The sequence below is a fragment of the Electrophorus electricus genome, chromosome 3 (genome assembly GCF_041902795.1).
Source record: "Electrophorus electricus isolate QZ-2024a chromosome 3, ASM4190279v1, whole genome shotgun sequence".
Classification (NCBI taxonomy): Eukaryota; Metazoa; Chordata; class Actinopteri; order Gymnotiformes; family Gymnotidae; genus Electrophorus; species Electrophorus electricus.
The window spans coordinates 6506850-6529960 of NC_137499.1; the positions used below are offsets into that span (position 1 = coordinate 6506850).

Sequence of the window (23111 nt, forward strand, 5' to 3'; positions counted from 1 at the left end):
ACAGGGACAGGCGTTTTCTGCTTGGGGGCTTAGCTGTGATTGGCCAGTTGCTCTGTAACGAGAGGAAGAGGGGGCTTGGCAAGGTACGACCGAGAGCTCGGCCACACCGCATGCAGACACATGTAGCTATGCAGTTTACTCTTACCATCTAATCCATGTCCATTCTCAGGCTTAGTGTGTGTATGTGTGCGCGCTTGTGTTTAACTGTGCATACAGGCAAGAGTGTGTTTTTTGTGTTTGGTCGGATAAGCGAACAGTGGCTGTTCAGGGCCATTGAGGAATATTGAGCTCTAGGCTAGTTCCTGCTTTGAGACTGTACTGGAGAAGTGTGTGTGTGTGTGTGTGTGCAAGCAGGCAAGAACAGTGGCCATTGAGGAATATCAAGCTCTATGCTGGCACTTGCTTTGAGACTCGGCAGAAGGGTTGAAAGGAAGGAGCGCAGCCAGTGTAGTCGTAATGAATGTGCCTTTACTGGCCTGCACCAGTGCAGCTCAGCGCTGCAGTAAAGGCGATGATGGATGCCTCCATCCCCTTGGCCCAAGTACCGCATCACGGCCATCGCAGCTGCGGGGCTGTGTCACTGCCTTGTTCCTCTGGCCATGAAGTCTGCAACCCACCTCAAAATCTATTATGTTCGGTCTGACGTTACACGTATGTGGAACCAGAAGGAAGAGGTGGAAAACCAAAGTAGGCCAGCGTTGTGGTGGCAGAGTGGGTGTGCGTGTTTGCGCGCGTGCGTGCATGTCTTTTTCGCGCTGCACGCACTGACACACTGAACTAGAATGGCACCGATTCTGCCGCCTGCTATTGGCCGCCTGCCAGACGGCTAGAGGAGCATGTGGCAGGGTGGAGGGGCAGCTGAGGCAGCTCCCCCACAATGCACCACTCCCTCCCACTGCCCACCCGATGCCTCTCGCCTGTCTCCCCCCACCCCCGCCCCCTCTCAGCCCTGTTCACGAGCACTGCTGCAGAACTTCCCCCAGTGCACACTGCTTGAGTCTCCCTTATTAACTTGCTCACTAGAAGGTAGCCTGGATGGAGGGAGGGAGAGAGAGAGGGAGGGGGTTGGTGCCTTTTACTAGCGTCCTCTCTCGAAACCTCTCGAGTGTGTGCAGTTTGAAGCCTCCTGCTCATCCAGTGGAGCTCTGCATAAAACATGAAGCCACGGGTGCGTCAGCGGAAAGGGGGGTGGTGGTCTTGTCCTTGAATGAACGGACGGTAACCGCGGCGGGCAGGAACTGCCAGGCGGAGGGGTGCCACGGCCGCTCCTGCCGGCAGCCGGGCTAATTGCGCTCCTAATGAGCCACGGGGCGGGGGGAGGGGTTGCGGGGGTGGCAGAGCTGGGTCACTTCCCCGCGCGCACACCAGGCACGCGGTGCCAACTGTGCCAAGTCTCAGCACTCTGCGAAACAAACAGAGACAAGAGCCTTCCGTGCAACAGTAAACAGTGGCACGGGGGTGATGGAGGGTGTGGGTGTTACGGTGTGGACCGCGCAGCTCTGTCTTGCATTAAAAACACCAGGCTAATTTACACAGCAAGGCCTTTCCAGCTGACTAAGTGACTTCAGTGTTAGTGAGCGAAGTATGAATCCTGCCTTTGTCCTTTTGCCTGGAAAAAAAAAGGCCCTCTGTTATAGCCCTGAGGAACCCCGATGCAGGAAAGCAGGATGAAGGAAATGATGTAACTATCATATACATGTGCATAGGCTGCAAGGAGACTAATCGTACATGGCACAACTATGCATACATGCACGCAACCCCCCAAAGAGACACACACACACACACACACACACACACACGGCAATCCTCACAGAGCTCAGAATTAGGTTGATCACCTTGACTGTGCAGTTCACACTGGTTAGATTAGGGAGTGAATGCTATACCCTGTCTAGAGTTATTGCCTGTTTGTCAAGATTTGTTATAATCAAAGGCCCATTTAAAACAGAAAGCAGTTTGTTTTATAAATTGTATGTATTTTGGAAAATAAGATATTTATGTATTCTACAAACAGACCAGCTCTCCATAAGATTATCCCTGTAAAATAAAAATCTATTTAAAAATCACCGCTATCATATTTACACCTCAAATAGTGATGCAAACTGAATTCCTATAAAAATCAAACATAGCTGTCAATATCAAGTCCCGTGTCAAGATCAGCTTTCAAAGATTTGCTTTACACAAGAGCACTTGTGTCAGCATTGCTGTGTTCACAGCCAACTTCAAGCCCCCCCCCCAGAACTTCAAAGTTAAATAAGGCCTTGGTCATAGAAATCCAGCCCGCTGGGGCGTTAGAGTCTGAGCACCTCCACAAAACTAACACCATATTGGTATCAGCTGCAGGCTAGCAGCATACATCCATTTAACAGTCAGTAAACAAGTCCAAAGTGCACCCATAATCCCAGCAGCAGAACTGTAGGAGACGACGACACTAACTTGACCTTAGTACGCTTTAAAAAGATGTTCTTTGTATGTGATCGCAGTCTAGAGACAGAGCTAACAGGGGATTTCTATTCTTCCCCAGTAAGGCTGATTAGAAATCGGGCGTGGCTTCCTACTTTTTTTCTACTCACCTCTCCAGCACGTGTAAAAATAAACAATATGGTGTATGTTTTTATTTCGTTTTGCGTGGACACCTGAAATCAATCACATTTCAGTCCTGTGGAGTGCAGCTTTTAGGCCCCCCCCCCCATATGTGGGGAGCGGCGTGGTTAGTTCGGGCTCTGTTTGCAACCCATGTCAGAAGTGAGAAAAGAAAAGACGAGGCTTGACAAAGCGGTCGAAAAGGAGAGCAAAGCAAGCACCCGCGAGTGCCAAGAAAGGCGAAGAGTTGGAGCGCGAGTGCGTGACGCGACAAACGGGAAGCAGCTCTATGCCCAGGGAGATAGGTGTACACACACTCCCAGATGCATAAAGAAAGAGAGAGTCTAGGGGAGAGGGAGGGAGGGAGAGAGAGAGAGAGAGAGAGAGAGAGAGAGAAAGAGAGAGCGCTTTCTCAGGTCAAGGGCAGGAAGGTGCTGCATTTTTTTTTTCTTTTTTAAGCCCTTCCCAGGCGGAGCAAGGCGGGCGGGGTGGGGGGGTGGGGTGTTGGAGGGGCAGGTTTGAGGTTCCACTGACGCCAGGCTGCATCGATCGTCCGCTTGGCTGGCTGCCAGGCCCAGGGCAGCAGTAGCAGTGGTGGAGCTGGCAGTACTGGTGGAAGCGGAGGGCCCCAGGCTCGCCCGCCCCCACCCAGGCTGCAGCCGCTGCGCTGAATGCGAATCCTGTTCCGTGCATGTGGGTCACTGTGGTCTGCGTCCGTCTGTCTGGCACTGAGGTTACTGGCAGCATTCTGAAGAACGCCAACACGGTCACATGACATACCTGGGCGGCTGTGGGGAAGGGGCCACTAATTTACACAAAGATAAGACTGAATATCATTAAGGGTTGACACATGAAACTAAATTCAGTTTGGGATACAGAATATTATAACAGCTATAACTTAGATGTATGTTTTACGTATTTACTCCAGGTGAATTCCGTATGAACATCACAGCCACGGCAAAACCGGCGTCTAAACCTTCAAGCTGGGAGCAGTTTACATGTGGCCATGGCAGTACACCACACACACCAGAAGGGGGAGCCCTGCAAGATCCGGGCAGAGGCGTAACAGCGACACGGGTACCACTGTGCGGCTCGGGCGAGAGGTAAGCCCCCACCCCTGACCTCGGGCCGGAGACTCTCTGAGCCGAGACCTTACAGTCATCGTCATGCCAGAAAAAAGACCCAACCGGCCCGACATCGCTGTGTGCGTGCGCCCCTCGTCAAGGTCGTTATCTAGATCAGGAAGTGGGGGGAGGCTGAGGGGATGAAAAAAAGGCCAAGGCGTCAAGTGTTAGATAATACAGCTCGAAGGGACCTCTCTCCCAGGATGATTGTAGCGTTAGAGGAGCCAGATATTTAGGACTCCAGTTACGTCACTGGGCCAAGATAAGTCCTCGCTGGACGGCACGGTTTAGAGAGGTTGAACTCTCGACGCCTCCATCACGTCATCCCGACGTTACGCTGCAGCGAGCCTGAGAAATCACTGATCTGAATCACGGTGATGAAGCCCCGTCACAGGAGTCCGGAACTGAATATAGCAGTAACCCAGGCCAGGCTACCGCCATGCCTGACGCGGTATCGCAGTGACTCACGCAAGGCTACCAACGTGTCTGATAAAATGACTTACGCAAGGCTACCAAGGTGTCTGATACAGTGATTCACGCAAGGCTACCAACGTGTCTGATAAAATGACTTACGCAAGGCTACCAAGGTGTCTGATACAGTGATTCACGCAAGGCTACCAACGTGTCTGATACAGTGATTCACGCAAGGCTACCAACGTGTCTGATACAGTGACTTATGCAAAGCTACCAACGTGTCTGATACAGTGATGCACGCAAGGCTCCCACTGCGTCTGACGCAGTGATCCACGAATGCATGCAGAGCTACTGCCGTGTCTCCTGCAGGTCCAGGGTGACGTGCACTGTCAACGTTTTTAACGTGTACAGTGCTATGTGCCTCAACGCAGCGCCAGATCGCACGCTCAGGCTCAGCTTCTGGTCCTTTCCGGGCCAGACGTCAGCACCAAGGTCCCCACAGCCGCTCCTCTGTCCCGAGCCATCTGCCCCGACCGTAAATCAGCCCGGGGCTTAAAGGCACCCGAAACGATGCCCGCTTTATAGTCCTATACTGGCATCTACAACTAAAGCAAGGGTAGAAAATGAAGTGGGGTGTGTGTGTGTGTGTGTGTGTGTGTGAGTGTGTGTGTGTGTGTGGGGGGGGGGTCAGCTTACTGCAGCCGTTTATTGAATTTGGAGGGTGGGGCGACGGCTCAGATGAATGGACCTCTGTATTCTTCATAATGGCCTGCGCTGCACTAAGACCGACAGAGGTTACACTAACAGAGGAGCACTGTTGTTGTAATGACGGTGAACATGCGTGTTCCCCGTGTGTCTCTCTGACACACACACACACACTCTTATGCACCCTCATGTCTGTTTGTGGATCGACCCTGACTGTTATGCACCAGATACAGTTTCAGAATTGCCACTTGTGAATCACAGAGCAGAGTAGATAGCATCTCCGTGGGACACAGCTCTCTGCTGACCCCTGACGAAGGCTTGTACATAAATACTACAATAGTATTAGTACATTACATGCGTCGGTAGCAACGTCAGAGGACTCTGAGGGCATCAGCCGTAAGACCCGGGGCACAACCCGCAAAGGTCCGTAAACCCAGCCCAAAACCAGATGCGGTCCCGGTCCCGGGACGGGACCGTGCCGTGCCGCCAGAACTCGAGCCACCTCGGTCGCACCATGAGCTCGGGCTGCGGAAAACAGAGTGCACACAAGGAAAACCCGCTGGTACCGAGTGTGATGCAATCATCGCTCCCACGTTGTGTAGTCCCAAAGCTCCTAGGAAAAAAAGTCCTCGCGTCACTATGAAATCAACCCGGTGAGAGGAAGAAAAAAAACCACCATGGTGAAGCATTTCCGGGCATTCTGAGAGAGAGAGAGAGAAATAAGTGGTTATAACATGGTTTCAGATGCCAAACTGGACATTGTTATGAGCCTCGCTACGACATCCCGCAATGACGCTTTCAGCGTTTCAGAAACGTAGGATGAATAAAATCCTCTTTATCAGAAACCCTGTTCAGTTCGCTCCTAACCTGCAACTGCTTTCAGCTCACTAACCCAGTGAAGTCCTCTCTCTACCCCCAAAATAAACGCACCTCAGCAGAACGCTACCTTATCAGGACAGTAAAGAGGTGTACGTGTGTGTGTGTGTTTTAGCAAGAGCCCGTGTTTCCTTCGTGATAGCCCAGAGTGCATGTACCTATGGCTTACAGATCTGAGACCGGACCTGGTCCCAGGGTGTGCCCTGTATCACACACAAGCGCGAGCGCGCTCGCACACGCATATCCCCGCCAGCTGCTGGTGGTGGGGTGATACCCAGACATGCCTGTCCACTGCGCTCCTGGGACAGAGGGGGTCAGCACTGATGTTAACCAGTCCTCTGAAGGCTTCTAGCCTGATAACACCCAGAGAGATGAGAACTATGGGGTGGAATGTAAACAGCTGGCAGAGCAGCATCTGAAAGGGGTGCATTAACATCCAGAATTGTTTACATCTACATAAAGACATCATATTCCCACGTGAGGCTCGTAGCCTGGCGTTTGCAGGGAAGAGGCTTTGAACAGAGGCATGGAGGATTACGGATATTCTCTGGCAATATCGAACACACACACACACACACACACACACACACACACACACACACACACACACACACACACACACACACACGGCCCTTTGTCTGCTTCAATCTTGTCCTCCTCTTCAGGTGAAACCTCTCCTGACTCTCCTGTTTGGAGAGTGGTGCGTTCCGAAATTCATCATGGCGTTACCTGGGAAGGCCGGGAGCTCAGACAGACAGAGAGAGGAGGAGACGGACGTGTTCTGATACATAAACATTCCTCGCCTTTCAGTCGGGCATGGGGGAGAAGGCGCCGCCAAAAAAGCTTTGCCGACAGGAGAGGAACACAGGAATACAGTCTCTCTGGTATTTGGCCAACTACCATGAAAAGGTGTGTGGGTGGAGGGGCTAGATCCATCAGGAAGAAGACGGGAGTCTTTCTTTTTCTTCCCCACCTCTCCCTCCCTCCCTCCCTCTCTCACGCTCTCTCCCTCTCCGTGTGGTAATTGAGAAGTGGCCTGGCTAGGACTCAGCCCAGATGGAAATCATTCTGGCACAGGGGAAGAGAAAGAGAATGAGGGAGAGAAAGAGAGAGAGGGGGGAGAGGGGAGGAGAAACAGAGGGAGAGAGAGGAATTGGAAGAGAAAGAGAAGGAGGGAGGAAGAGAGAGTGAGAGATGGATAGAGAGAGAGAGGGCATGACAGCAAGCAATCGAGAGCCCAAACGGATATCCTGAGATATTAATTGAACAAGACCTCACAGATCTCCAGAAAGTCTCAACCACTGTGATGACTCAACAGTGACCGGAGCAAATTTACAAGGTGTCTGTGGTCATGAAGACCTGTGTTTTAATCGGGCGCCTTCTGCTGTTGCTACGGATCAGGCTGAGGGATCCTGGTCACATCCTAGAAAGCACACAACCATTCCAGTGGAATACTGCACCCCACAGTAATCTGAGATACGGCATAAGCGCATCCCCAAACACCATCAGATTAAAAAACAGAGTCCTAGAATTGCCTGGAAAGTCTGTTCTAAGGACTGGTCTAGAATCAACCACGTGCAAATCCATGTGATTGTTCACACCAGGATATGACTAGCAAAAACTGATCTTACAACAGTTTGGTAAACAGCTTGCGTAAACAGTGCGGAGAGTGAATCCAGGTCACCGGGAAGTGATGGAGACACTCAAGAAAGGCCGGATCTAGAGGGGTTCACTGCTAACCAACTCCCTCCCTTGCGCACTCTCTCTTCCTCTCTGCATACTAAGAGCTATAAAAAAGCAACAACAAAAAAAAAAGCCAGTCAATTTTAGCAGCATAATTACATCCACGTTTTAGTTTCATTTTCTCACTCCTAATTGGTTCAGGCCAATCCGGTTTCTCAGCTAAGTTTCCCAGTGCTCCGAGTGGTGCATGTATGATCAAACAAGTTATGAATAAACAACTCCCAAATCACCAAGCACAGATCAGAAAGGACTGTAGGTTGGCGGAATTCAGGCGCGAGCACAGTCATGAAGTGTTTATCGGCAACCGTCGGGAAAACTGGAAACAGCTACCAGCAGACCAGAGAAGTTAGAGGAACTAAAGCTCCAATTACAGATGACAGGAATCAAAAACATGAGGAGAGAGAGAGAGAGAGAGAGAGATGCCATTCAAATAACTGGAAAGACACTCGACAGTGGGGAAAGTCCCTCTGAACACGCGCGCTCCCCTCGCGCTGAATCATCAGTAAACTGACTGAAGTAGACCAGCAAGACCAGTATTCTCCCAGTCTGCCTCTGTACACGGTAACACCGTTTAAAACCACATTCCTTTACGGAAAGCACAACATATGCGGACCTTTAATCGCTAATCAACTCTAACGGATCTCGCACATTTTATATTCATTTCACAAACCCTTCGTAGTACAGTACAAGATGGATGCAATATGCATAATATAAACAATGGTCGGAGAATCCGACGGGAATGCAGGCACGTCGATACATCTGATTTAGCCAGACAAATCATCAGGCCTGTTAAAACTTTCTGACCGCCATAATCTGCGCAACCTGAATTATGAATAAACTACCGCGCCAGCCGCTTCACTGTTCGCGTTTCGGAACAAAAGTGTAGGGCACTAAGCGAGTCACTGCTCGCCTCGAAACACGCAGACGGCTTCCACTTAGCGAGAATAAAATATGACTAATGCAAACGTCCCTCTCGGTAACACGTTCTCTCCACTTCACCGGGAGAGTAGCCGTGTGGGCGGATAGACGGTGTCCAGCACCGTAGGGGAAAGAGTGGGGGGAGGATGCATCTATGCCCTTCTGAAACAGGCGGTGAAAGGGAAACAGAGGGTGAAACACGGGGGTGACTCGGGGGCAAAGCACGGCTCCGGGATGAGTTCTTTAACGAATGTGCAGACGTCGGTAAGATGGCCACGATAAACCCTCAAGAGATGTGCAGACGCCATCGAAAAAGCGCCCGACAGACACACACCGGGATCGGTCCTGTGTTTTCTAAATCGAATGGGTCGGAACGGGTAAAGGAGTGTAGAGAGAAACAGGAGAACAGGAGAAAGCCACATTTGGAAATCTCTGCACGGTGAAAACCACTCTGCAGACCCGTGGCCTTAAAGGTATTCAGTGGAGTGTGGTGAAAATGAGGTATAGTGAGGTATTTGAAATAATAACATCTTTAATGTTTAATCATGTAAGGTCTTCTTGCAGATACAGGCTACACGTTGGCCAACCAATTTAAGTATGGCCTAAGGAAAATAAAAAAGGAAAAATGTGACTAATGTCTGCTTTATTTGCAAATGAACAATGTGGAAAAGCTTCCTTGCATCAGTAATTATGTGGTTATTCTGGTAAATCTGTGTGTTAATATTCAAAATTCCTCAACAGGGAGTTATAAACGGGGCATCGGAGGTCTGTTACCCTGTTATACTTGTATAATGCAGAAATGTATCATTTACCGACATAACTCAAGCATCTACCTTAAAATTGCAAACCTGCAGATACTTCACTGCAGCCTCCAGCTGGAGAAAAAGGAAGGCCAGGATGTCAGCGGCTTCGGATGTGTGGGAGTGGGTTTGTAGAAGAGCGTGGGCGAGCGGATGGGGGAGCAGACAGCTCGCGTGGGCGGCTAGAATGGGGAGACAGTGAGACAGCTTTCTCCATGGCTTTATCTCATACTTTTGTGTGTGTGTGTGTGTGTGTCTGACAAGCACGTTGATATATGATGCGCAAAGTGGATGATGTCATGGAGATGAGACGAGATCGAAGGTACTCGCGAAACTTCTGCGCTTGCGGGCAGGATGACCTCATCACCTTTCACCGGCGGGTGCAGGGCTGGCCGGTTCCGCCCGGTCACGGGGAAAGCGAATAAATACACTAGACGCACACAGCCTGATCGAGCGCAAACCCAAAGACTTGCAGCCGACGCTGAGCCACGTCGCGGCGGATGTTCCCGACGTCCTCCGGCGACCTTGTCGAAGACTGAAACGTTGGCAAAAACGACTGAAGAGGCGAGGCAGATGTGGGGCAACGCCAGCCGTCGCTGAAAAGCGGAACAACAGGGAGGGCGCTAGAGCGCGGCCGCCGCGCGAGCCTCAGCCCCGGTGCAGAATGCGTCCGCGCGAGCAATTCCGCTGCAAACATTAAAAAAAAAAGAAAAAAAAAAGTGAACGGCAACTCCTGAACGAAACACCGACGCGTCCTGACAGCCACGGATGCTTAATATTCCGCAGACGTCTGTGTGAATAATTCAGACATACAGTGCAATCCACACAGTAAGGGAGATTTTAAAAAGAAAATTGCTGAGACAGGATAAATTATGGTTCGATGGTTCCACAGTTGAATTAAATATCATGGTCATCATCATTTTTAACCAAGCAAAAACTGTAAAGTGAGTTTTATCATGAAAACCCCGAAAATAAACTAAACGCAACTTACTAAAAAGTTACTGCCTGTTACCTACAACAGGCATTGCTTTATATCAAACAGCTACAAATTACGCGCCAAATCTTCGGCATCTCATTTAATTAAATTCAAATCTTAGTGTCACTCAATTGTAATAAACTACTAGACACTTAAAAGTCAGTTTAGTAAACAAACAAACAAACAAAAACCTTATTGTAAAAGGATGGAAGTAAGGCTGGAAGAAAAAACATTTTCCTTCTTTATATTTATTTGAACAGAAGAGTGAGTTTGGAAGGTGAACAACCATATCCGCAGGCCAAAGGTGTTTTGTTTTTTTTTTTCTACGTGAGTTACAGCAGCTCACAGGCCCATTGAGGTGGGTTTCATATCCTTGTACTGGTTCATCTCATAGTGTTTTGCAACACCCAGGCACAATTCACAACGTTTTCTCTCCTTCATATACACACACGTGTATGCTAGTAAGGACCTCCTGACACTGAGACAGACTGAATCTGCCATATGCGCAGTGCCTCTCCCCATGCTGAGACCTCTCATGAACGTAGAGGGCCCACTGCAGTAGCAGTCAGCCCGGAGTGGGTCTGGGCGCTGCGCCAGGGGTGCCCAGGGGCATTGCCAGAGAAAACGACCTCCCTGAGGAACGGCTTAGCCTGATGACGTGTGTGTGTGTGGTGTTAAAAATACGCTCTTGGCTTCGGGAGGTTTTGGGGGTTTAGTGATCTCATGAGCGTCGCACATTGCAAGGCAGCTATGCAAATGCACACGCATCAGCAGTCATGATGTCAACACCACGGGTCATGTCCCAGATCGGGACTGGAGCAAACCCCTGTGTCGGACCCTGGTGAGGAAGAGCTACCCAGACTATCGCTACCCAGACTATCAGAGCAGAACTCGACCAGTGTTAGGTGGGCAAAGATGAAGAGCGAGAGAGAGAAAATTAGAGGGAAGAAATGCTGGACTTAGATCTGTGTGGAGATTATATATGTGTGTGTGTTTCCCAGAGACAGGGTTGGCGTGAGTAAAATGGTAAATTTCTGAACTGTTCCAGACATATACTTCCCACTGGCAGACATTCACAGTCACCTCTGAGCAGACAAAGTCAACATTAATACAGTGATGAACATCAGACACACGCACACACACGCCAGGACCATACAGTTGCTGTTATCTATCTTCCCCAGACACCCACACACACTCAAAAGGCACACTGCACTTTAACAACCATAATTCCACTTCAAAGATAACCATAAATCTCTTTAATTGGATCGATCACAAACTGCAAACTTGTAGTTCCTCGCCGCTTCTGAGGACAGCCCTTCCCTGGAGGCACGAGTCTGGCGATGTCCGCGGACCAGGCTTGGAGGGGGTGGGACGCAGACGGGCAGACAAAGCCCCGGCGAGCATTTCGTCTCAGGCCCACTGTGAAGGCGGGCGGGCTGGCTGGCTGGCAGCGTTCCCTCAGTCCAGTTCTCTGGATGCAGCTGCCAAATCGCAGCCCGTTAGCATCAGCGACCGAGTGTTGGGACCCCCTGCTGCCGATCGGCGGGAGCTCGGCCTGGGACTTCCAGGGACCCGTCTGCCCTGTACACGGCTAACGGACGAGGCAGCGGTACTAGTACGAGTAAGTGAATGTCTTGTTGCTTTTTAAAAATGCCTGCGAGAGAATGTCTGCCTCCACCTTCCCCAACGCCGTCCGGTCACAACCAGGCGATGCACAGTGCATGGCTCCAGCTGGCCGGTAACGTCCACTGTAGCCCAGACACTTTCTCTCTCACCGTGGGAGCGCCACTCCACTCCCCCGGTGGTTTCTGAAAAAAAGAGAGGGAGGGAAAGAATAAAAGAAAGAGGGGGAAGGGGAACAAGGGAGTGAAAAGGAGAGAGTGAGCGCAGCACCAGGCTTCTGTAAAAGCCATTAAGCCCTGATTGTCTCAGTACGCTCCTGGCTGTTTTTAATGAATTACTAGTGGAGAGAGAGAGAGAGAGAGAGAGAGAGAGAGAGAGAGAGATAAAGGGGGGGAAGAACAAGTAAAGGGGAGCAAGGAAGGGATGAGAGGAGAGGTACTGAAAGACGGAAAGAGAAAAGAGAACCAGACACAGAGTGCAGGAGGGGGAGAGCGAAAGTGTAATCCATGTACAGCACTAAAGGTGGGGCGCACCCTGCTGAGGGGGGGGGGGGGGGTTTCACAGCTGTACTCTTTCTGAGCATGAGGAGAAAGGAAACTAAGGGGGAGGAGGGGGAAAAGTGGCCCGGAGAACAGCAGCGTCTGCCGTGACGGAGACCAGAGCGGCAGGTCAGCGTGAGCGCAACTGTTTCATGGCCAACCCCCCCCACGCCACGCGACCCTTGTCTGCCGATCGGGGCTTCTGCAGCCCGACGGAGGGGATCGATGGCGCGTTAGCCGTGGTGGTGGCGCCGCACGCGGGACTGGCTTCTCCCTGCGGCCGGTTTCCTCCACTCCGCTGCTCGACACGGCCAGGCGAGGCGGGCGGGGTGGAAAGCACGCCGGACTGCTGACGTCCTGGAAGCGCAGAGACATCACCAGAGGGAAAAGCAGGCACGTCTGACTGTCGGTTATTGAGACTGAACACAGGAAAAATGGGGGGGAGTCCCCCCCACATTTCCTGAAACAATAAAATTTGCGCTCACTTCTGAGTAGTCAAGGCCTCAGCTCAGGACTGTGAGGCTTGGTGTTAGTTCTCTCTCTCTCACACACACACACACACACACGAACAGTTGTTTAATGTCACTGCTACTGATCTATTGCCAATGACCTCAGACTGTAAGTGCTGAGATACAGGTCATAAAGCTTTGCATATGAGTCAGTAGTTCTAAGCCTGTAAGGAACACTGTGGGGGTCAACTAAGGTCAGGGGGTCATACAGGGTGGCCGGCTCGCCCACGCCAACAGCCTCCCGCTCACGTGGGTGCTTGGTGTCCATCTCGACCGCTGATGCCACGGGATCTGATTATATTATATTCCTAATTATATTTTTCCTGGCGGCATGGCTGGGGTTAAAGGTCACTGGGGGTCCACTGCAAAAGACAGTTCAGCAGAGGGATATGGCTGGGTGAGGCAAGGCTCTGGGGAAGGGGAGACTTCACCAAGACCTGGCCGACCAGCCAAGGGGACAGGAACGAAGCGTCCACCCACAAACACCCACACACGTCTCTTTCGTTCATTTTAATTCACTGTTATTACCCATGGGTCTTCACTCCAGACACCGCTCTACATTTCCATGCATAATATGCATGCCGCGGTCCCAAGGCCCCCCCCCGGTCCTGTCTCGTCTGTGTCCTGAGGTGCGTTTGAGTCTCTGGGTGTCGTGCCCCTTCCTTTAAAATACGGACGGCCGCCTTGCCACACAGAACACAAAGCTACGAAACGGGGAACGACTTCTGACAGCGTGCGGCGGGCGTCTCCTAGGTGACGCATCTGGCTTTGGGTGGGGGTGGGGAGGTGCGTGTCAACACGCCTAGATGTCCTACTTACTATTTGTAGTAGATGTGGAAGTCTTGGTCACCTGTGTGTTCTGTTGTGCCTCTGAGTATAAAAACCACCTTGGGGAATCTGGGGAACGTGAAGTATTGCAAGGGTGCGTCTGTCAAAACAGCACAGGTGGGGAAAAAACAATAACAACAACAACAACAACGTTCATATATGTGTCACTTGAGAGAGGAGAAAGTTAATGATATGCAGGAGGCCAGAGGCAGGAACCCAAACCCTGTCACACTGAATTTAAACATGTTTTCAGGGCCCAAGCTACACTGCCACACAGTGAGCTCAACACTAGGAACTTTTCGGCCTCGATTCAGGCAACACCGTGTCGGCACCGGAACTGATAAAACTACTACTACTAATAAGAACAAATGTCATTTCTCCATATTATTTACCATTACTGTTATTAGTTGTTATTATTACTAAGAAGAAAAAGCAAAGTAAGACGAAAAGATAGCAGGAGCCACTTGGCACTATGCAAATGGGATGACTAACTGGTCAATAGCGGTCAATAGCGCATACTCAATAACTGCCTGATTCAGAGAAGTATTGCATTTGGCAAAACGGCTGTGGGAATGTTCACGGCTCCGGTGGGACGGCAGTGCCGAGTTCCCGTAAGACTGCGTGGAGCTCTTGTTCCTGGCTGCCGTCTGTCAGACACCTGGCGTGCGTGTCGATCAGAGTAACGAGGCGTTATCGGTCACCGTGCCTGCTCCTCCCTTTCGGCTAATGCGCTGAGGCTGATGTGTGCTGGCTCATCAAATTACACCGGGGAGGGGAAGGCCTCCTGCTCACGGCCCCTGCCTGGCCCCTGCGCCGCCTTATTGGCTGGTCTCTGTGTGCTCGGCGAGATACAGATCTCTATCCTTTCTCTTGTGTTCAGGACTTAGCCGTCTTAGACGTGCCTGATCAATATTGACCCTGGTTCACTGGACACACGTGCACGCGCGTGCACAAATCAAGTGCTGAAACCTCCCTTTTTGTAAGCATTTAGAAGCGCAATGCAAACACCCTTTTCAATTTGCGTTGGGGTTCGGTTTCTCCTGAGAGAGCTTCACAATGTACTGATAATCCATCACATGGACCGCTGTTCAGTGCTCCAACACACACTTCACTTCAAAAAACTGCACGCCGGAGCCGTTACTGTTCCACTGCACAATTTTACTGTTCTGCCATTTCTTCACTCTTAACTGCAGTGAGGGTTTTTACATAAACACACTTCTTGCACAACTGGTCAGGTGCGCCACAGAGATCGTCCCAGTGCCGACAGCCCTTAGAGGGGTGCTTCAGGAGAACAGTTTAATGTTTCGATATACCAATCATCCAAAAATAAAATTTTATATCTTGGTCACTTGGGAAATTTTTCTCTTGAACGTTCATTCAACAATGTTTGCAAAAGTTTCTCTTGATTATAAGTTAGGAAATAGAAGGAAAAAAAAGTGAGATTAGTAGCTGCCATGTGCTTGGAAGGTCAAACACACTCGCATGCAGCATCAGTGCCCGATTTGCTGGACTTTCTTGCTCAGTGGCCTGGAGCCCTTGGTGCCGCCCAATTAGTTCCATTAGTTAAATGCAACACATGGTTCGTGGTTGGAACGCAGCAGGTCTGGTGTCAGTTTCTTCCACGCTACTCACCGTGGCCCTGCATGGTCGCGAGAACAAAATGCTGATCTGCGCTCAGCATGGGGTAGCTCTCCTAATATCAGGGCTGGCAACATGTACTAAAAACGCGGACAGGAGCGTCTGAAAGCAAAAAGCCTTTTTTCTGGGACACCAAACAATGGTCTCCCTAAGCACATAACAGGCAGAGGTCATCAATATACTCAGCAGTGCTGTGAAAACGTGTAGTATGATTGATCTGCGCCCCTTCACGTGCTATTGTTAAGGAAGAAGAAAAATGAGATAATAAGAAATGAGACGTGATGTTTCCACAGATGGCCGCCGGTGCTGCTGGATGGATCTCAATCAGGAACGGTGCAGGCGGCCCGTATTGAGGGAAACCAGGCCAAATAACGAGGGTTAATTCAGGACTGTAGCCAGCCCACGATTCCTCCCTAAACCGCCAAAGACTACAGCAGTCACTAAACACAAATGCGTAATCCAAAACGATTTATTCAGACACACGTTTATTTGTGATTTTTGTGTGATATTTTGTATTTCTTAAAAACAGTGCACCCCCCCAAGCCCCCTGATGGTTCAGTCTTTCCAGCTCCCAGCGGTCCGGCTTACTTCCCGGGAGCATGGCGGAAGTCTCCTTCTGGGAAGAGTTCTCAGTGCGGCATGGTGTGGCTGCACTTCCAGCCGGATCCTGTGCTGTGCCTCCACAGGAGGAACACGGTCTCCTGGCTCGCCCGCTGAGAACACAGGCACCATGGGGCACAGCCGGGATTCGAACCGCACCGGTGGCGCGCTGCCTAAGGCAGGCTGTTGGGGGGAAACAGAGGCGGGCTGTTGTCTCTATGCTTTTGTTGGTATGTTGTTTCTGGGTTCTTTTGGTTTCAGCTTTTTCTGATTAGGGAATAAACTGCCTGGTGCAAATGGAGCAAGCCTATCTCTCATCCAGGCACTGAAAAGGCTCATTATTTCCAAACACGGCTGCGACTCCGTCCCCTCCCACACCCCATCACCTGAAACGGAGGTCTGACCAGGTGGCACGTCCACCGGGGTGCATGAAGAGAACTCCTTTTTACGTCCCCGCGCGGGAAGCTCCGTTTCAAAAGTGGAGTGCTGCACAAGTGCCTCTGCACATCTGGAAGCGTTTAAACCTCGTGCCGAGCGCAGATGAAGCCCAGACCCAACACTGGAGGCAAGGGAGAAAAACCAGTCCGTCAGCAACCGACCACTCTCACCACATGTGAGCAGTGTGGCCGTTCAGAACCAAAAAACCCGCTAAAACCCTCCTGAACCCCAGCTCGGGACAAACACGCCGCTCGGCTGACGGTACTTTAGCCGCTCATCTTTGCGGGACTAATGAGAAGGAGGAGTGTTCTTGAACGAGCCATGCTTCACATCTGAAAGCGCATTACAGGTGTGACACAGAACCTACTCCAGAAAATTGGGTTTTTCAGTGACATTGTGAAGGTAGTAACGTGGAGGAAGCAAGCGTTACGTCCAGGGGCTGAGCAGTTCCTCTCCTGATGGCACGGCCTGCTCCATTGGCCTTGCGGACCCTGTGGTGATATCACAGAGGGTGTGTGTGTGCGTGGGGGGGTGGGGGGTGGGGGGTGGAGCTTATTTGTTCTTGCTGAGGGTGCGCTGTTTCTCGGCGTGCTCCACCAGCTTCTCCTCCACGTACAGGCCTTTACGCCTCCGCACGGCGTTCACGTATTTCAGCGCCTGGTTGGCGGAATCAGCCTTTTCTCCGAAGTGGAGGTACTCTTCCTCGGTGGTGGGGACCCAGAATGGATCGCTTGGGATTACCTGGGAGATGCACGAACACACACGCACGCACGCACGCACACGCACACACACACACAATGAATCACACAGAGACCTTTAAAACGGGACTACGACTCAGTCGTGAACAACAATCGTCTCCACGGCCACACAGAGAACAGCTCTTGGACCAATTTAGCGTTTAGCATTTATCAGACAGCGCGTATATCTTTGGGTATTGCTTACCTCGATGCTCAGGTGTCTGCTGAGAAAGGCTGCTGGCCACCTCCACATCCCCCACCTCCACCAGCCCCTTTTCAGTACTTCCCAATATTTTAAATAGACGTATGCAGATTTAAGCCCTGTCCGTGTGAACGGAGGGAGCAGAGTTCACGTTTGAGACGTTTCCACGGTGCAAAGGATAATTCCCTCCAGAAAAGTAACCCCAGGTCTACTAGGAACCCAGCCGCTAAAAACAGGACCCGCCAGCATATCATTTAACCAGTGAAACATTCCAAGAAAACGGAACCAAAGCGACAGCCTTAAATAATTAAATATTTAATTCAAAGTGAAATTAGGGTAAAGCAATATTGCCTTCTAAAAACATTCAAATAAGTACAAATCCTTGTGGAAGCGTAGAAGTCCTGTAACTAACACTTTTCTATTCCCTTAATGAAAGGTGTCCAGTTTAATACCCAGTTTTGGTCCCTGAGACGCGCTCTAGTTATAGATAAAACATGCTCGTCTGATACAGAAGTCTCATTATGAACAGCACGGAAACACTGTGCTCCAGTAGACAGACAGACAGACAGACAGACAGACACACACACACACACACACACACACACACACACAAGATAGCAGATGCTTAGGGCATGACGCAATGATTGCAGGCACACGCTAGCGCGTGTGCACCCCCACCCGCACGGAGACAATGACCTCACACTCTGACAATAGTCAGAGGGTACAATTACTGTAGCCGAGCGGTGGATGCTGGGCACCTGGTGAGGGGAGGCCCCTTGTAGCTGTTCCGTTACTATGGAACAGATGGCCGGGGCCGCCGACAACCCCCTCCACAAGGATTACAATCGAGCCCTCGACCACAAGCGGGCCCAAAGCGGGGCCTGGGCCAGCTCGTCTGCGTCTGCCACGCCATCAATGTAGGAGGAGGAGGGTGTGTGTGCGTTACAGTCAGAACGTAGCAGAGTCAGAAGGCTGTGGACCGACCTGTGTGTCTGTTTGTCTGTCTCTCTCTGCATGTCACCGATATTTATTTCTGTACCTGTCGGTTTACACGCTTCAGTTTTATTCACCTCATTCGCATTCTATTCCGACTTGGTTCTGGTCCTGTTCGGGGCTTTTTTTCTCCTTTTTCTGCTTTCCACGGTGCCTTCCTCTGCAGATGACGCCTCGGTGCGTGGCGGTTTAAACAGGCAGCAACGCAGAGGATCTGCTACCTTCTCCCTCTCCTCACGTCCACACACTTGCCAACAGGTTGATGAATACGGCCGTGCCCGTTACAGGGCGTGCCAGCCTTCCGTGAGGGTGCTGAAGAGTTGTGAAGAGCCGTCGGTGCGCTCGTCTCTGCCGCCTCGCCCACTTACTAAATAACTGCCATGAAGATGGCCCATTACGGGGGAAGAAAGCGGCACAGAGGTTGTGTGCGTGTGTGTGTGTCAGGGAGAGACAGGCAGTGCCTCTGCTGAGTGTGTTATAATCATAAACAGTCCACTGTTACAAACAAGGCACGCATACTCGAGCGTACATACACAGCCGTGCGAACACAGATGACCCACACAGAGCGCTTTGCCCCTGGTGCCTCGCACACAATTAGATGACCTGACCTGCTCATGCCCTGTCTATGGCCACACTCCAATTTGTGTGTGTGTGTGTGTGTGTGTGTGTCTGTGTGTGTGTGTGTGTGTGTGTGGGCGCCTACCTCATGCCAGGAGCATGAAGACAGTTGGCAGAATGAGCCTGGGCCCAGTGCTTGGCATATGGGTCTAATGGCCTCGCAACACTGCAAGGACAGCCTTACACGCACGCAGGCACGCACACACACACACACACACACACACACAGCCTATGACACCTGTCTCTGCTAGTGTCAAACCCTGCGCGTGTGTGCGCAGGGGCCTGACAGAGCCCCAGTCTGAAACCTCTCTGTGTCTTGACAGCAGCAGGAGTTAGCATCCTCGCTAATGGTGCTGTGTCTTAGTGCTGGCACCTTCTCAACCTGCCAGTTCTCTCCCGTACATGACAGAGAGGGACAGAGAGACAGAGAGAGAGAGAGAGAGAGAGAGAGAGAGAGAGAGAGAGAGAGAGAGAGAGAGAGAGAGAGACAGACACACAGAATCAGAGAAGGAGAAAAAAAAAAGGGGTAGGTGTGTGTCTGTGTGCGCATGAAAAGACAAAATGAAAAGGTAGGAACAGGCTGACTATAAGACTCATCCTGGTTATTACACTCTTGCGCACTCCCTGCGGGTTATAACACTCTTGCACACTCTCTGTTCTCCCAGCCACAGCTCAATCAGGCCGAGCAGTATTAGCTGCACATACACACACAGGCGCTCCCTGAAACAATAAAATAAATAATAAACAATAAAGCTGCCTCCTCGGCACATGGTCCGGCACATAGAGGGGCGGGGAAGCATCCATCAAGGTGAACCGGGGGGGGGGGGGGGGGCGCAAGCTACTTCTAGATGCAGAATATTTCTTCAGGAAAATGACTGAACTAAACACTAACATTTTAAATTTGTTTTAACTGTGCATGCATGTTTCATTAATGGAAGGTGTTTGAAACACTGACTCGCGGTGCCGTCCCACTTCAGGCCAAACACAAACAACAAGAAACAAAGAGGGCAAGAGCAGTTTAACGTTTAAGAAGGAAAAGGTGAACACACAGACCCCAGACATACAAATGCACACGCACCTGCTAACATGCGCGCACAAGCACATGGATGGACACACGCACACAGACAATATTCTCAAATCGTGATGGGCACATTTTAAGCCATACAAAGTTCAGCAGGCTCTCAACACAGCAGGGCATGGAAAGGAATAACCTTTTCCTAGTGAGGTAGAAGCAAACGCACTGAACACAGTCTGAGGCATGCAGGTATGAGAGTTGTCTCTCATTCTAAGTGTGTGTGTGTGTAATGCTTACACCAAAAGCAAATGCCATAAGGACAGGCATATACTACAGAATACGACCTCATTATTGTTCTACTTGCTCTATAGCTGACACACACACACACACACACACACACACACACACACACACACAGAGAGCTCCGCTGCAAGCACTAATCTAGAGAACAAGAAGCCACATAGAAGGCCACGCCCCCGTGCCAGCTGCGTGCCAATCCGTGTGCAGCGTAGCGAACAGAGCAGCACTTTCCCACAATGCTCGTACAGTGAGACCTCAAAGCATTCAACCCTAGTGAGACAAGAAATTAAATGCACATTACAGTAAACCCCAAACACTGCAGCTCATTTAAGCATTACATTGTTTTTAAAGTGGTTCTTCAATAAAATGATTAAAAAACCAGTTTTAAACATAAGACGTGATGGTTATCCAAGTATTTCTGAAATGCTATATTAACTCAGCAAAGGACTGAACATTACCTAAAATGACCCCTCACCGCACCCAACTGACACAAAGCCAAGCCAAATCACTCTCTCTCTCTCACACACACACACACACACACACACACACACACACACACACACACACACTAAGCATGAGGTTTCTTTTAGGACACATGGGGGGGGTGCGTGTTTGTGTGCATGTATGCATGCATGTGTGTGCATCAGTGTGTGTGTGTGTGTGACCAGTCGCACTGTATGACACAAACACCATATGACCACTCATAGCCATTCTGGTTGCTGAGAGAGACAGGCCAGCTGAGACGCGCCGAACTGGACACATGTGACTCGGGTCATACCTGTCTTCAGCAAGAGGACAGGGCTTACTGTAGAGGAACCGCTACCAAAACTCCCACGTGGCTGGGACCTTCAGACAGTGTCTCAGAAACTCATGCAGAAATGCCAAAGGGCAGACATACACTACAGAATACGACCTCATTACCATTCTACATGCTCTATAGCCAATAAAGCCACACACTCACTCACACCACACAACCATGACACAAAATAATTTGGACAAGCAGCAACCTTGTGAGCCTAGACACCTCACACGCCCATTAGAGATTAACCTCAGTGCTGTCAAAAGAACAATGACTCAGCCTGGGCCAAGCATGAGGAGACACACACACACACACACACACACACACACACACACACACCCCCACTTTTTTTTTTTCCCTTCCTGTGCTGTACATCTTGAACAATCTCTGGCATCTCAGACATGTTTGTCAAAATAATGCAGGCAAATCGTCAATAATGTTACATGTGTTGTCGTCACCCTACTCTTCCAATCAAGAGTGGCAATCAAAATCTGATTTTCTGAATAAATCCTGTTATATAGCGCCGGCGCCGTTTAATCTCAGAACAGATTAAAGTCCCCAGGCGAAGCAGACGGCCAATCACGTGTCTCGCTGCAAGGAAACGGTTTCATAATGCTAGATCTTTGGGCCAGTGCAGCCCGAATCTCTGCCCAAGTCGTTCGTACCACAGAGACTCAGAAACAGCACGCTGGATCACGGGACTCCAGCTAATCTCATACTGCAGGGAAAGAAGGAAAAGGGGAAAGAAGGCTCTTCCTGTAATGCCAATCTATTTTCTATTATCTGCAGTATATTATTCGTCACTGTGACGTCTGTAGTGGGGCGTGATTATTTCTCAGAATTCTGATCATCTCATGGGCTGTGTAGCAAAGGGAAAAATCTTTTTGCAGCTGGACAAAGAGAAGAGCCCGGCAGCGAGACACAGCCCTGTGACCATGGGTGCGCTCTAGGACTGCAAACACCACGCTCTGGGACTGCAACCACTGATCCTGGAGGGAGTGAGGAATACTCTTAAACGGCAAATTGTTAGAAGAGCACATCCAGACATACATCCACGTGTTCCATTACACAGCTAATGAACAAACCCATACCAGGACACACACTCACTCAATGACTGTCTCTCTCACACACACACACACACACATTTTACGAGGCAGACAAACTTTTTGCCACATCAGCAATACTGACACAGCCACACTGAGACAAGCAATTCGAGCCAATCAAAAAATGGCTGGCTCGCATCGGCGTTCCAACAGCTACATATCACCAGGAGACCGAGCTGAGGTCAACAGCTGAAGGGAGAGAGGCGCGAAAGCCCTGCTCCATGCTGACACCTAGCCAGCCTTCCCACGAAGCAACATCCCCACCAGGAAGACCTCAGTACAGAGCGCTCTGTGTGTGTGTGTGTGTGTGTTGCCTCTTCACCCTGCTGGGACAGAATCTGCAGTAACGCCCCTGATCTGGAGAGCAGTGCACCCTTTGATCATCTGTTGGTTTATTCTCAGCCGTCCTCCTCCTGCACTGCGTGTTTGTCTGTTCTTGCCATTGCTCAAGGCCCGTTTGTCCCTTAAGTCCATGTGTAAATGACTTTTTTCACTCATTTATTTACTTTTACTAATTCACCCATCAAGTATATTATGGGCTAGGTTTATTTTTTTTTAATCCATTCTTTTATTCGTTCGCTCTGCACCGTTTGTTTTGGATATCCCTCCCAGATGCCCCTCCCCCTCACACCTCCCACATGCCCCTCCCCCTCACACCTCCCACATGCCCCTCCCCCTCTCACCTCCCAGTGGCTGAAGACGAGCTGTGGGCTGGCCAGGCCACTGGTTCTCTTCCTGATCTCGTCGGCGAATCCAAAGCTCTCGGCCACCGGCAGCACGGCTGTGATGATGAACATGTCGGTCCCCTCCTTCATCTCCTCGCTCAGAACCCGGCCCTCGCGCTTGGAGAGAACGCCATAAACACGGCCTAAACGAACACACAGCGAGGGATTCATCTTCATGTTTGCGTCCGGATGTCCTCCTCCTCATATAAACACGCACACCCCTAGACTGTCGCCCATCTCTCACACACACACACACACACACACACACACACACGCGCACACACACCCGCTCCCCAGCCGGCTTGGAA

General features: G+C 50.6%; 1 protein-coding gene across 7 annotated transcripts in view; it reads right to left on the minus strand.

The window, feature by feature from the left end:
- Positions 1 to 11369: 11369 nt before the first annotated feature.
- Positions 11370 to 23111, minus strand: part of efl1 (elongation factor like GTPase 1) — a 62185-nt gene continuing 50443 nt past the window's right edge. For 3 of the 7 annotated variants that reach the window (XM_081710055.1, XM_035526914.2, XM_081710050.1), the window contains exons 19-21: positions 22762 to 22946; positions 13627 to 17052; positions 11370 to 11944 (exon numbers count right to left, since the gene is read on the minus strand). In XM_081710055.1, the coding sequence (XP_081566181.1) occupies positions 16864 to 17052; positions 22762 to 22946 (374 nt within the window). In that variant the 3' untranslated portion in view covers positions 11370 to 11944; positions 13627 to 16863. Of the gene's footprint in view, positions 11945 to 13626; positions 17053 to 18320; positions 18619 to 18946; positions 19041 to 22761; positions 22947 to 23111 lie in introns of those variants that run through there. The other 4 variants (XM_081710051.1, XM_081710053.1, XM_081710054.1 and 1 more) reach the window with 4 other exon arrangements.